We start from the raw sequence: 16,262 nt of genomic DNA, 5'->3' as shown, positions 1-16,262 counted from the left end.
CCACATGTAAAGTAGTTATATATATAGTATTTAAATATAAAGGCTCATTATCGGTTAAAGAAAACAACAATTAGTACAATTTAGTTGAAACACACTTGTGAAAACATCACTTGGATTATTTTATCATCAATTTCAGCCAATAGATAATTAAGAAACCGTGCACAGTCTAGTACGTGAAAAATGAACTCTCTATAAACTGTGATTGATGTTTACAACGTGAACTTAGATCATTTCTATTTTTCACATTGTTTGGCTGATATGTACGAATGTGGTTCATATGATTTTGTGTTTTCTTGCCCTGACACTTTCTCACCTCGGCCGAGGAGGTTCAGGTTTGTTTGATCGTCTTTTAACAGGATTATGCAAAAACTACTCAAAAGATTCCATTGACACTTGGTGGTAGGTTGGGGAACAGACCAAAGAAAAACCCATTTACTGTTGCAGCGCATTGGATTAAGAGGGCAGATTACAGAATGATCCGGATGCATCTGATCTCCATACGTGTAAGTGCAACATGGTGGTAGCCTGGGTGGAGGTAAGCGCTCTGCATTTGGCCAGATGTTGCAGAATCCCTGCATCTCATACTGGAACCTCGGTGACAACAGAGGTACTTCCTCTGCACATGTTACGACATCATGTCAGTCGGGCTCCTGTGACCCGACACTGAGATGGTTCACTCGCTGCACTGCAGATTTTAAATCTTTGTTCCCGAAGCAAAACCTCCACTCGCTCTTATGTTCCAAAAACCCCCACCTATATGTGCTTTGATGCTAAATACTGTGAAGGAGAGAAATAGCATGTGATTGTGGTTTTACATATTTCTAAGCTTTTGCATCATCAATCACAGTATAAATAGACAGTATTGCTTGAGGAAGAGCTGCATATCTTTCATAGGAATAACCTGCACAGCTCACTCATTCATGCAATTATCAGATTATCATTGGAGACCATTGCAATGCATAAAATCATTGCCACAAATTGAGTGTTGCAGGCAACAAAAGAAAAATACAGGACCGAGATAATGAGAGGAGCTCAAACCTTTCCACGGAGCTAATGGCAGCCTACCATCCCCCCCCCCCCCCCGCACAGCCGGCTGTGTTAATACTAAAATAGTTATCACACATAAAATGAACTAGCCTCCCAGGGAAGTGTTTTTTTCTACCACATTAAATTGCTGCTTACGTACCGACGTGCATGTGAGACAGACAGAGAGGCCGACCGGCCAGCTGGGCCGCGCGCCTTTGTGCTGCATGTCATCACTCTGAAATGAAATGAATACATCACTCTGCGGCTGTGGCCGGGCACCGACCTGACAGCTCGTTTCCATCATGCTGCAGGAGCCGCGGCGTCTGACACTCGTCGGCTGGAGAAGAATCATTTGCATCAAACGAGTGAGAAGAAAAAAAAACGAGAGCTTCTCCAGCTTCGCCTCTTCCACAGATGGAAGCCTCCTCGGGGCTGCGAGAAACCTGGAAGCACCGAACCAGCGTTATTCTGATTTGACTCATGAAATAATCATCAGAGGCATTAACTCCACTTCACGGCGAGGGTTTGTTTTATGAAGCATTTAGTGGTAGCTATTGTATCCCTGCATTACAGCGTATTTAACGAAGGGGAATAATATATTGGCAGGGGGACCATTTATAATGAATAGTGTTGCATGACAGACACTAAACATGATATATCTGCTTTCGGTGCTTCTCTGCACAAATACAAACAACGAGCCTTATCAACCATTTTTAAAAGCTGCCTCTTCACTAATGGTGACTGCATGGATCGAACACGTCTCTAATGTGAGCATCTTTCAAAAGGAGAAACAAATCATGTTTGCATATCAAAGAAAATAGAAGTTTTTTGACTAGCTGTGGCAGGGGAAGACTTCTCTGTGATTAGAATGAGTTTAAATTTGATGTGATAGCTAAACGGCCGTGCGTGCCTTCGTTTCTGGGCAAAAAAAAACCACACTTGAAAAGAAGCTGCTCATCTATGAGCTCGACGCAAAAACAATAAACGGAATATATAAATACAACCAAGTAGTTGCTGGTTAAATAATGTGGTGGTGGGGATAAAATATCGAGTAAAAGAATAGACTTTGTGTTGTATTTCAGTCGGTTCATACAAATTGTTCCGCTCAGCACTCAAGTTAAACAATAGCCCACAGGGGATAATGGGATACGAGGGACCATCGAGGACACAGAGCTCGCGAACTCCAAACTTGGACACACAAAGCTGCGCTTCCCAAATTGCGAGCATCCTTTCAAAAGCAACAGGCTCTGTCGGCCAACGATGATGTACTCGCTCCAGGAATGTGGACAAAGCGCCGGAACTGGGACACAGCCTGTCGTCCCATTTCTACTGTAAACACACAACAGTTGTCTAGGAAGGAAAAATGCTGCGAACTATTCCACACGTTTGTTATGATATTTCTTGCAGGAATTTAAGTGTCGGACAACATATCAAACATAACTGGCATGTTCTCCCCCCCCCCCTTATCTCTACATCTTCACCTTAGCAACAGCTTGTTAGCACAAAAAGTACAAAACCATCTATGTTATGGATGTATTTTTCACTGAAACATGTTCATATGTGTGGATCTGAAGAGATGAGGCTGTTCAATATCACAGCACAACTTGTCTTAGGTGTGAAAACTACAAACAATATTTCAACCACTTCTATGTTAATTGGACAGAGAATAAAAAAGCATAGAGAACAGATGCTGTACAGATGAATAGTTTGTATTGAACAGATTTCAAATGTGACCATTGTGCATTGAACAGATCACAACTGTCTGTCTTTGTGTTTATTTATACTCTTGCCTGTTGGAACAGAAATTCCTCCGAAGTCGTTTATTTTGGTAGATTTCAGTTTGGAGTTGGAATTAAAACGTGATCTCGGGCTTGAAAAGGTTTCGTTAACCACTTCGATGCCTCCAAAGATCCAGCTCCCTTCAGGACCTCTTCTTTTCCCACCGCTGCAAATTAGCTGAGAGGCCACTCGCTGCACCGACCAGATTCCAAATAACGTCTGATGTCTTCATTCAAAGACCAAAGCAGAGGGCTGGATTAACGAGACACTGCTACAGACACCACCTTTAGCAGCAGGAGACAGCACACGGCTGAGCTGCCCTCCTCAACCTGGAAAACCTTCTTTCAACCTGGATGGAATCACATACACTGGTTTATCCTTCAGACCGAATCCAAAGCATGGAGCTGCAACACGGAGCAGAAATGTGCAGCTGAACACGCACAGTGTTGCAGTCTACAGCCGTTTTTCACATTTGAGCTCTGGAAAATGTCTGCAGAATAAGGTTGAGTGCTTATGTGAAAATGGCTTTGGAAGCGAAGGACGAGCGAGTGAGTTCATGAGCGATCTCTGGAAAAAACATCCGAGAGAATCAGGGTTTCTCCTTTAACACGTGCAGCAAACCCCCCCACCTCCTTCTAATCGAGCCGTGACCTCACTCACTCTTATATCTCATCATTTATAAGAGACTTTCTATCATTTACAGCTGAATTCTGCAAGTTGCATGATATATTAATTATTTTGGTGTCACCTTCAACACAGCTACACGGTGAGTACTTCACTTGTTGGTATCCATGGCAAACTGACCACTCTTCTAAAGCAGAGGTTCATCCTTTTGCGGGGGAAATGAAAAGAAAACACTTTCATAACTTCTCAACAGTGTTTTCTTTTGTCAGTGCTAATGTGATCTGGACAAAGCAGAGCTAATGGATCCGCCACGTTTTTTTTTTTTTTTTTTTAAAGTTCATCTGCAGTTTTTTTTCCTCATTCGCTGCAGAGCACACAACAGATGAAATATTCAAGGGGATGACATAACCGTTTTCATAATTTGGGGCATTGGAGGAACAGTGCTGATGCCTCCCCCCCCCCCCCCCCCCCCCCCCCCCCCCCTTTCCTCCACAGTATTATAAATGTGCCGCGACCAGGAGAGATGGTGACTCAAACTGCTGAGTAATAAATAAACAGTCGCCGTGGCAGGGGGCTGCCGGCTGCGTCTCCTGAGCCGGAGACTCCGGAAGGGTCTCCAGTGTGCGGTGACAGCTCCGGGAGGAAGCTGTTGAGTTGACGAGCGGTCTTCATCAAAATGCATCGGTGTCATGTGTAGGAGAAAAAGTTTTTGAAATGAATGGCTGCCCAGGAAATGCTGGGCTGGCTGTATATCAGCCTGTCCTTTTTCTGCAACCCCCCCGGGTGTCATGCAGCTAGTTTTATGGAGGGCAGCTGACAGCCAATTATCTGCTCAGTGGGGAGGTCAACACTCTGGAGCTTGTCCGTGCAAAGGGAGGACGAGGACGAGGAGGAGGGGGGGGGAGGAGGAGGAGGAGGTAAACCAGATACTATGATGGAAGAAACGCACTCATGCCTTCACTTACTGACCTGGAAAATGTGACCAGGATTGATTGAAAAGGCATTGAGCTTCAGTATAGTCACAGGAAGACTGTCCTTGATGGGAGTTGGCAGATGTTGTCATCACGCCGATGGGCGACGGCCGATAGGTGTAACTGTCACGGCTGAACCCGGCCTCGGGTACACGGATCACAAAGATGTGGTGAGCAGGAGGAAATCGATTCTCATCTTCACAGTTTGGAGTGTTTTCAGTGTGACATTATTAGCAGCAAGGTGCGAGGCAAAGCACGTCAGGTTCTTGGTGATGAGGTCCGTCGGGGGGGGGGGGAGGAGGGTGATGCCGTCCAGCTGAAACCAGCATGATGCACAGGCCCCGGGGAAGGTGGAACCACATGAGTGTCTGTATAAAAATATCCAAGACATGGCTCAGGGCAGTAAGCAGACAACTCACTTATAGGAAACTAGTCCTGTTCAGACTTGATATTAACGAGCGTCTTGAATGATCCGCGCCAAGTTCAGGTGTGAACGCACAAACATCAAAGTCCTCAATGTGTCCTGAGATTCGATCACTTCAGATTCAAACCCTACGTTCACGCTGCGAGCCGTAGTGCTCACTTCAGATCTGTTTCTAGATCAGATTTTTTGATGTAGCTGCTCACGTTATCTTTTAAAATGTGGCCGGGATCAGACTCCAACAGGGGACTGGTCACGGCCCTGATGTGACAAGACGTCACACGCAGCACGCTGTGCATGGAAGTCAACAAGGAGAGGAAGTCAGTGCTGAACATGGAGGCCACAGATGTGAGCTCGCTTACTAAAGAGAAACTTTGGCTTTTTTGCGTTGTATTTAATCTATTCCACCATTTTGAGATCCACAGCTACAGAAAGGTACGCAGCACTGCGGCATCTTGAAATTACCAGAGGTCGGACCGAGAAAGTGATGTCGCACGCAACTTAAAAACCGAGTAACCACGGCCCAAGATGCATTTCACTTCAGTGTCCCTGAGAGTTTGCTTCCCGGTGGACACGGAGGAAAACCCTCGTACAGCTCGTCAGTCACTGCCAAACTGCTGAAACTATACTGATTCACCTGCATGTTGAAAAACTGAACTTCTTCCACAAACAGAAACACAGAGAAACTGCTTCAACGTGTTATGTTACAAGTCATGACGCATTTTTATTGTTTAGCTTGGTTCACTATTATTAAGCCAATTGTGATAATGTAAAAAAGAAATAACTTGAAAAGGTCAGTTTTAACATCTGGACAATCCTCCATTAGAGAGTCGGTGGCACACGCTGCCCAGATGTTGAAGGACATTTCCGGCTTTTTTTGTGGCGTTTTATGCCAAAAACAGTTTTGTGCTTTTTCCTTCACGAGGAGGAGAAGGGCGGCAGAGCGGCTGGTGAAGGTCTCCGGGGTCTGAAGACAGGTGGACAGGTGGAGGAGCTCTGGCTGTGTCTGGAGTGTCGGGGGGGATCCTGTCATTCAAACTAACAACAAACACAGCGGAGTGTGCGTGTGAGTGGGTGTTCAGGGAAGTGTGTGCCAGGCTGAGATTGTCTTTTGGTTGCCAGGGAGCGAGCAGAGCCTCGGTCACGCTGGGTGAGTAATTTCCTCTTTCCTGTGGGCTCGGTGTTCTGCAGGGTTCCTTCCCCGTCGGCCCTTCCAGCAGATGTAGAGCGGCACTGCCTTGTTTTCCGAGGCCGGCTCCCAGAGACGGAGACGAGTAAATGGCGGTGTGAAAACTATGACCAGCACATTTACCAGCCTGTGGTTCACGGCTGAGTGAGAGCAGCCTTCACAGTCCGTCTGTAAATATCATTATGTGAACGAGCCTAAAGTGCCACAGCTAATCAGTTATTGACATTTAGCTCCATTCATAAAGCTCTGGTAATAAACATGTTTTTCATATCCGCAAGTGAGCAACATAGCTTTTAATTTATAGAATATTGACTTGAGGGTTAGATATTCATGTGAATATCTTCCTGGGCTACGCGGTGGCCCAGTGGTTAAGGTGCGAACTACAATTTCCAGGGCGCTCATCACATCAACTAAAGGCAATATGCCCAAAAAAACAAATTTTCACAATATGGTCACAATATGTCAGACTGTGAGGTTCCTTTGCCAAATTCAAGTAAATGAATACAAACTGCCCTGTTAACAATCATGCAGTTATATCCACCTCTGCCAAACTGCACCAGCAAAAAAGAGCCGAGGGAAGATTACGACATAACTTGGACAAAAACTGTAATCCCGGGTAAGAAGTTCACGTTCCTGCACTTTGCCTCCGTCTGTTCACAGGAACCCAGAAGAACGAGGAGCAGTGCTAATCATCCTCTGGCAGCATTTGTTCTCTATCGCTTTCTGTTCTCACAGAGAAAAACACAGCGGAGGAGTAATCCAGAGGGTGGAACGTGGTTCCTGTGTGAGGGGAGATGGCCCCGCCCACCTCTCACCCCCTGTTCTCCACAGGGGGGGGGATCAGGAGTTCAGGATCTAAGCCAGAAGATACCACAACTCTAACACACACGCACACACAAACCAAAACACACACACACACACACACACTGTGCTATAACATGTATTTTTGCAGCAGCACCATAACTAATGAAGGTCCGGGGTCAAGGCTACTTCACCTTCGGATAAATTCATTTTGTAGATGCTCTGTTTTCCAAAGTGCAAATGTGCAATGAGGTAGAATCCAAGCTACTAGATCATACTTAAACATTTCTAGCTCACATATACGTACATATACTTTTTTGGATATTCCATTCTTGGGATTACAGGACAGCCAAAATTGACTCGATAAAGCGATTTTTCCTCTTAAATAAACCAAATGCAGAGTTTACATAAGAATAACTCCACAGGAGGACGGCTGTTACTCTACTGACAGTCTGTGGACTTAGCTGCCAGAGACAGAGTTCAATTAAAGTTCCTCTCGTGGTTAAGTTCAACTAACTGCTCCTCTAAAACTACCCTTAGGTCAAATATTGACTGCAGCTCACCAACCTCCCTGAACTTGCACCACAAAGTCGAGTTTAACGAGATCCTCTGCTCCATCGCCGTGTTTTCAACCTCCTACCACGCGTCAACCTTGGCTTGGAGTGTTTTCTTAAGAGAGAGGAGGAAGAAGCTGTAAGTGCTCAGGAACAAGAGGCTCTGAGGGAGACACGGACCTGCGCCGGGACAAAGGCCAGGCGGACGAACTCAGCAGCTGGAGGGAGCAGGCCGAGCGTCTTTGGCGTTTGTGAGAGCTCAGGTGGGAAGAGCGGCGAGCGACTCGGGCTCCGAGTTAGTTCATCACAGAGCTTTTGCCACTCGCTGACAACGAGCGTGTTAGTGGGACCCAGAAAAACTGCTGGCGAGGATAAAATAGGCTCCTTTTGTTCTATTCAGCCTAGTGGAGCAGCAATAAAGCTTCCCTCCCGCTCCCCAGAGCCGGGCACGAGAAGAAAAAGAAAAAATCTTCCAGCTTTTTTTTCAGCGGGTACTGAGAAACGCCTGCACTGAAAAGACGTTTTCACTTTGAGGATGAGGAGAGCGAGGGATGAGAGCGTGGAGGAGAGGAGGATATTATCATACTGGGAAAGTGGAGCTGGCAGGGGATGTGGGAGGGAGGAGAGAGAGGATGCTTCGATTGTGCTGATGGAAAAAGAAAAAAATGGAGAAGTAAAGAAGGGAGCGGGTGGGAATGTATGATTGGATTTGGCCGAGTGGCACAGCTAGTTGTCCGTTAGCTGGCTGAATGGGAGGTCTGGGTTATAATGGGAAAGAATGGGCACCGGCAGAGGGCTCTAATGGGGCCTTCAGAGAGGATTCAGGGGTTCGGAGCAAATCCTCAGTCACAATGGAGCACAGGTCTTCACTGAGCCGGTCAGGACTCCGTCCATCGCACCGCAATTTAATCACGCTCGCCGTTTGGCAGCGTGACTCACACAACACCTCGCCGCAAAGTAACTTCGGCCCAGCGGCGACTCGGCTCAGCCCGATTTGCATCTGAATATCTCCTTTGTGATTCCTAACACTAGTACTCAATATTTGGAGGAAAAATGAAAGGTCTTGAATATAAAATAAGTGACTGGAGGTTTTTTTACCGTGTTGCTCTTAAGAGAGACGTGTCAAAACATCCTGTCAGTATTTCAGAGGTAAATATTACAACAGCTCGCCGCAATTACAAGAGAGATTCGCTTATTTTTCTCTTTTTACCACAGCGGGTTCGAAAAATGGGACAGTTTTAGTTTTGCGTGCCGAGATTTTTAGATTCCTTTAACATGAACAGTCTCACCTTGCTCTGGATGATCCACAAATCTCAGCGTATACGGACAGATATAGATCCATTACTGCTCTGAGGGAACCCTGACCCCTATCTCTCACCCTGACCTGGAAGAATATGGAAACATTGGTTTCTTTTGACAGCTGCTCTATGAATGTTTGAGAATAAATCCAACTAGATGCAAATATGGTGGAATATCAGAGACCATGAATCCCTGCTGTTTAATTTCCTTGTTTTTTCAGCAGCACTATGCAGAAATTTACAAATTTCCATCAAACTTGGTAAAGGAAACAACCCACTGAATTCTGGATTAGGACAAAGGGGCAGATCCAGATATTTTTCTTTAATATTACACGAAAGGGCAATTTCCCAGGGAATAATTCATGGATCTAGATTTTAAAAAAATCTGACATATGTAAGGGACTGATATATATGAATGTGTGCACTAATAATAATAATAATTAGCCATTCTAAACATCAAACAAACACACAAAGGAAAAACGTTTACATCAGAGACACAAACACATAAATAAAAACAGATGTAAGAATAGTTACAAGGTAAATTGATGCAGCTCCAAATGTCTACGGTGACAAATAGGGCTGAAAAACCTGTATCTACCGTGTGGCTGAGATAACATGGACTCAGTAGGGAATCAATGTTTTTTTATATATCTTCAATAGGTTTAGAGCTATGTCCAAACGTACCTGACGGATTCGGTGCAGAATTTAAGGGACTGTTGTGGTATGAGTGTCAGTTTATGGACATTAGATAAGAATACACTCATCACTCACAAATTAAAACCAGCGTCTTTTCGACTACAAAACATTTTCAAAGTCAAAACCCCAACGAAAGTCAACAACGGCCACTCCATCCACTCATTTCTGAACAATATCAATGAAGTGGAAATCTGTACATCTGACTACTGGGTGTGTTTGAGCGTGGCTGAGTGCTTTTAATGCAAGGTTTGCTTAGTCGCAGCACTCCTCCGAGCCACATTTGCTGCACGGTGCATGTCATTGTGCCTGAAGGAGGAGGACTGCACCATCAGGTAGCTCCACTTAGCCTCGCTGCTGGTCGGCCGGGCCGCTGCGCGACAATTATGCCCGCAGGTAATGTGCGACAGGAAGAGAGCGAGAGACTGACAGAGGGAGCGGGAGCTAAAAGGCAGCGCTCAAGGTCACCTTAAAAGCACAGCAGGGGGCCGAGACACTTCTCTTCAGGAGCAGACGTACATTAAGTGCATGGATTGAAAAGAAAAATCTGTGCACAGGCATTGCACATACACACCAGTGAGGACATAAGTATTAAATTAGGTGTTTCAAAGTATAAATGCCATAAAAGAAAATCATCCAAATGGGTTTAAAGTATAAAAAGTAAAGTAAATATGATTCTATCATGTTGCACTTCTACGTTACAATACTAACTTATTATCGCTGTACGCAGATTTGTAATGTTGTAGCCAGAAATGACCTAAACGCTTCTATACGTCTATTGCATTGAAATATCTGTTTCAAATATTATTTTTCCTGGCCCCAGAGGACGGGTCCAGAATAAGAGTGGTTTGTAAAACCCCCGAGTGAAAGAGTGTTTCAGACCATAGAACCTGGCCGTGTGTCACTCTACGCTAATGGAAATATTACAGTTAGAATAATACAGACCTCATTCACTAGATGTTTATTTGGATCTGCTCCACATTAGACACTTACAAAAATAAACCCAAAACATGTCAGATTTTTTTTTTCCATCAAGATCCGTGAATTATTCTGTGAGAAATCTATGAAAAGGTTGAAAGTGAGAACAAACTCCTGGATCTGCACCAACGTTTTAATGGCTTCTCTCCCGGGTCTCGCTCAACACCTCCACGAAATGTCATCGGTGGAGTAGTTTTAATCTAAGAAAAAAAAAAAACACGCAGACGAAAACACAAACCTCCTTTGCAGACGTAAATATTGTCTTGAACATTCTATGATCATCACACAAAGGCCTCACGATAATATGTGTTGGGATTTGACTCAAATAAAACTGACTTGAATGGATGGATGGATGGATAGATGAATGGAGGGATGAATGAATAGATGAATGGATGAATAGATGAATGGATGGATGGATGGATAGATGAATGGAGGGATGAATGAATAGATGAATGGATGAATAGATGAATGGAGGGATGGATGAATAGATGAATAGATGAATAGATGAATAGATGGATGAATGAATAGATGAATGGATGAATAGATGAATAGATGAATAGATGAATGGATGAATAGATGAATAGATGAATAGATGAATGGATGAATGGATGAATAGATGAATGGGTGGATGAATAGATGAATAGATGAATAGATGAATGGACGGATGGATGGATGAATGAATAGATGGACGAATGAATAGATGAATGGACGAATGGATGAATGAATAGATGAATGGATGAATGGATGAATAGATGAATAGAGGGATGGAGGGATGGATGAATAGATGAATGGACGAATGGATGAATGAATAGATGAATAGATGAATGGAGGGATGGAGGGATGGATGAATAGATGAATGGATGGATGAATAGATGAATAGATGAATGGATGGATGGAGGGATGGATGAATAGATGAATAGATGAATAGATGAATGAATAGATGAATAGATGAATGGATGAATGGATGAATGAATAGATGAATGGATGAATGGATGAATAGATGAATAGAGGGATGGAGGGATGGATGAATAGATGAATGGACGAATGGATGAATGAATAGATGAATAGATGAATGGAGGGATGGAGGGATGGATGAATAGATGAATGGATGGATGAATAGATGAATAGATGAATGGATGGATGGAGGGATGGATGAATAGATGAATAGATGAATAGATGAATGAATAGATGAATAGACGAATGGAGGGATGGAGGGATGGATGAATAGATGAATGGAGGGATGGAGGGATGGATGAATAGATGAATAGATGAATGGATGGATGAATAGATGAATAGATGAATAGATGAATGGAGGGATGGAGGGATGGATGAATAGATGAATAGATGAATGGAGGGATGGAGGGATGGATGAATAGATGAATAGACGAATGGAGGGATGGATGAATAGATGAATAGACGAATGGAGGGATGGATGAATAGATGAATAGATGAATGGAGGGATGGAGGGATGGATGAATAGATGAATAGATGAATAGACGAATGGATGAATGAATGGACGAATGGATGAATGGAGGGACGGACGGACGAGTTGCTTTGTCAAACCTGCACTCTGTTCAGAGAGCATCTGGTTGCTGTGTTTACTACATTTTAGAATACAAGCTTCCTCCACACAGCCTCTCAGGTCATGGTCTGCTCGTCTTCACTCTGCTTTTGAGTATGATTCTGTTTTTGTGTGAACTCCAGCGAACACACACACACACACACACACACACACACACACACACACACACACACACACACACACACGCTCACTTTGACTGCACGTCACACACACAACTGAAAGCTTTTACCTTCAGAGAGGGAACAAAAATCAATGTTTCCTGCCCTTTAAAAACAATCCACAGTCGCACAGTCTCTCGGGGGGGCGGCGGGGAGGGGGAGTTCTCCGCTGCCACTCGCCGACGCCCTGCGGCCATCGCACTCTGCAGCGACATTCAGTCCATTGCAACAAATTCAATACGACTCCCCGAAACAGCCCAGACGAGATTACCCGTGTTCGGATAATTACTCAACAGAAATCAGGTGTTCACCTGTAACTGTTACAGCTCAGTCGAGGCCATGTGTTCCAGTCAAGCCACAGCACAGAGATGCCGTGTGTCTGTTTATGCAGCATTCCACAACTGAGCATCATCGGCATGCTTGTGATCGCTCAGCGCTTCCCCCTCATGTCGCAGACACAATACGTGGAAGGTTATCTCCCTGTCGTGGGCGTACAGGAGGAAACGCTGCATTATTTCACCCTTGAGCTCGCCGGGCCGTCACCCGGCGACTTACACCGGCGAGCGGGGTAATCTCACACTGATCTTCACTTTACTGCACCTCATCAACGACCATCTGCAAACAGCCACGAGTAAGACGGCAATTCATCTCGGGCTTTGATTTTAAGAAAGGAGAGAGCGCTCGGTAATCCGCAGAAGTAAAGATGCGCTGAGAAGGAGCCGCAGGGCCCAAATGAAGAGGATTAGAGATGGATTACCTGTGTTCTGACTCGTGGATGGAGAATATGACTCCCGACGTGGAGGACTTCTGCTGGATGGAGGCCAAGAAGGTAAACTCGCTTTTACTCCTGAACAGCTGCACCACTTTCTCTGTGATGTGCGCCGGGGCGTGAACCGCTCGCCCAACATCTGAGGGAGTAAAGTGGAAGGAGAAGAAATCATGAGCTTGTGTAAACTCGTCACGCGGGCGACACGCTGTCGAGCAACATGTCAGGTTAGTTATTCACACATGGCGAAACACTGAGAGATCATTTTCTAAAGGTCTGACTCGTACAGTCCTGTCTGGGTCGGACAGATTGATTCGTACGTGCCGACAGGCTTCAAACCCCAAATCCCTGTTTGTGTGTGTGTGTGTCAGAAAGAGATTAATGGATTTATTAGACAAGATATTAACAAGAAAAGCTGCAAAGCCTCAATCTGGAGACGGATGATCAACATAAAGAGTTATCAGAGTATTTTCCTCCTCATCTTGCTGGAACTTTGTCAAATAACTCTTCAGACCTGGATGATGAAATCTGAGAATTGAGAATTTCCTGAGTTTTCAGCGTATGTTGCTAATTTACATACAAGCCATGGGGGGGGGGGGGGGGGACACAAAAATTGTATTGTCCTATTAGAAAACACTAAAGTTATCACGACACATCATGTGAGTGTAGACGCCAGTATTTGTGTGTGTTGCACGACAGACCACAACTACCGAGTGCTACAACAATGCATCTTCAATTCACCTCACACACACAAGCAAGTACACAAATCCTCATATCACGTTCCACACACACACACACACACACACAACTGGCTTCGTTTCGAACACAGTGAAATCGTTCATCTGACGTTGACAGTGTGTGTGTGCGACGTACATGTCACATTGTAGAGCACTGGTAAAGTGTGTATTTGTACACTTAAGAGAACTTTATGTCCTTGAGGGGAGAAGAAGACGGGAACAAAATGAAAAACGTGACATTTCATGAATCCAAGTGAAGCTCTCGTCCTCCACTCTGTTGACTTTTAAAATGATCATTCCGATATATTGCACTCTCTGTACTTTCTGCCGTCGGTTATTACAACTGTGTGTTCACTAAAGTTAAGATCTGAAATATGAAAAACTACCACAACAGGTCCGATGGGACACACGCAAGCAGACAAACAATTTACACCCGGCGACAAGGCAAACACACACATGCTGGAGATTTGGAATCGGAGCTTAGAATAAAAACCACAATATGCAGCAAGTAGCTCAAACGGTTGGTTTTGTTTGTTTTACTTCTGCAAAGATCGTTTTTTTTCTGTGTCACAGCCAGAAACATTTTTTATATTGAGAGACAGTGTTTCCCAATGTCAACAGGCAGAGAGAAGACATCTACGGGCTTTAAACACAGGTGTTGTCCAGTGATGACGGGAAAAATATCAACGTGTTCAATTCTGCATGTCACAAATCACCGGAAGCTGCCTGGAGGGTAAATAAATGTGGTTCTATAGATAATTGTCTGCAGCAGTTAAGTGCACTCTGCTGTTTTGAATATAAGCAGCGCTCGTGGCACGATGGTGGCTCTGGGGCTTCATCCCTCTGATCCAGACTCAAATCCTTAAGCTACTGGATACATTTTTCTCGACCTGCGGCGATCCCTGACTTTTCTTCCGGGCCCGGCCTGAGTCTGACATTTGTGACTGAAATGTCTCGACGTCTTGTGGATTATTGGACGAGCTGCCGTGGACTTTGGGACAGGGGTTCATCCACTCAGACAGAAACAACCTTCTAGATGTCGGAGGAATTTGGTAAAGATATATTTCTCCAGGACACATATCAATTACACTAAATTGTTCAAAATCAAGTGATAGGCATATCTGTATCAGCGTTTTGTTTTGTTTTTATTTATAATATTTTAGTGAACAACAATGCCACCAAAGAATCTGGCGTATAAAGAATAAAACTAAATTTAATCTTGTAAATCTCATAAGAATAACATCCAATCACATTATGCACCATATACTTGCTCGTGTCTTTTTTAGAGCCTGATCAAAACTTTTATTTTACTGAATAAACAAAGCAGAAAAGACTTGGATTCATGTTTACATTTAGTTTTCTATATATTTACGATATATTTGTGTTTTCTTTTGATTTCTAACAAAGTTCATGGTTAAACTGTCAAATTAAACCTCAATTACATTTCTGTGTCCTAACGGTTTGACAAATGGAATCATTGTAATGAATTAAGATATATATCTGCAGATGAATCGATGTCAGACGTTCTGTTCCTCCCTGTCGCTGTTGGTCGGGCTCTCGTGTCAACACGCGTGTGGAAGAGGAAACCTGAGGAGCCGGTAGAAACAGTAAACATGTGTCTGAGCCTCCAGAACTGAGCCCAGATCTGAGCAACGGGCTTCAGCGGCTCCGCGCTCACAGATGAACATGACAGAGCGTCCAGCGGAGAGGAGCCTGTGGCTGTCTCAGCTCGGGGCTTTCACATCTCCCCGGGGTGACAGCGGCCTGCCTGCCCTCAAACTCAGCGTCCCCCCCCCACCCCGCTGTCACAGCCCCATCAATGAAGTGCCAGCTTCCCCCGGTTCTCCAGCACGCCGGCGCCCTGACCGCTCTGCCATTAGATCACTGCTTCAAATCTGCAGGGACACGGCCCCCGGTTTTTTTATGATGTAAAGATACTGACAGAATTCCAGTGTGCCTTCGCCTGACCGACAAAAAGGAAAGTGTGTATTCTGCCTCAAGGTCAACGAGAGTTTCCACGTTCATTCAAGCCCCACTTGAAACTGCAGCTGACGCCCTCATGTAAGAGCTTCATGCACGGCTGATGATCGACGAGCCGCCACTCAAACCAGGCAGCAAACAAAGCACCACACGCTCTCATCCCTGTGCACGGGAGCTCGACTGCAAATGAGATGTTGAAATGTGTTTTATCTGCAGTGATTAACAGCAGATCTCAGCCTCTTTCAGAGCAGCAGCCGGGCTGAGGAGCTGAATTTCCTTCAGGTTCCTGTGCCAACACAATTAAAATGTACAAAGTTCTTTTGCCTAAACTAAAAAAAAGGTTGTTCTCCAACTTCAGGGAGGTGAAAGAACTTGGTGAAAGTTATCACAACAAAACACTGATGTAGGTGGGAGACATCAGTCTCTAATGCCAACGCTTTATAAACCCAGTCATCCATTGTGACCTCCTCCTCCTCCTCCTCCTCCTCCTCCTCCTCCTCCTCCTGGAAAGTTTGCTGGCGTTATGATACATCACACGACTCCCGGCTCTGCCTCTGGGAGCGGAAAGTCATTGAGCACATGACGACAAGATGTCACTTCTCAGGAAATATTAGTTTTAAGAAAAATAAACGACGCTGTGGTTTGTTTTATTTCCACGACAGTTTCTTTGAATTTATTTTTTGGGGAAAAAACGTTATCCCCCCC

The 16,262-nt window shown here is 44.6% G+C and overlaps 1 protein-coding gene across 1 annotated transcript in view; it reads right to left on the bottom strand.

Moving 5' to 3' along the window:
• The window catches only part of LOC117758418 (protein kinase C-binding protein NELL1-like), a 208,801-nt gene that overhangs the window by 168,596 nt on the left and 23,943 nt on the right, over positions 1–16,262 (bottom strand). The window contains exon 3 of the mRNA XM_034580078.1: positions 12,832–12,982. Coding sequence (XP_034435969.1) covers positions 12,832–12,982 — 151 coding nt within the window. The remainder of the gene's footprint in view (positions 1–12,831; positions 12,983–16,262) is intronic.

Source organism: Hippoglossus hippoglossus, chromosome 3 (assembly GCF_009819705.1).
Source record: "Hippoglossus hippoglossus isolate fHipHip1 chromosome 3, fHipHip1.pri, whole genome shotgun sequence".
In the NCBI taxonomy this organism is placed as follows: domain Eukaryota; kingdom Metazoa; phylum Chordata; class Actinopteri; order Pleuronectiformes; family Pleuronectidae; genus Hippoglossus; species Hippoglossus hippoglossus.
The sequence above is the reverse complement of the archived record's forward strand: the minus strand, read 5'-3'. Positions and strand labels throughout refer to the sequence as shown.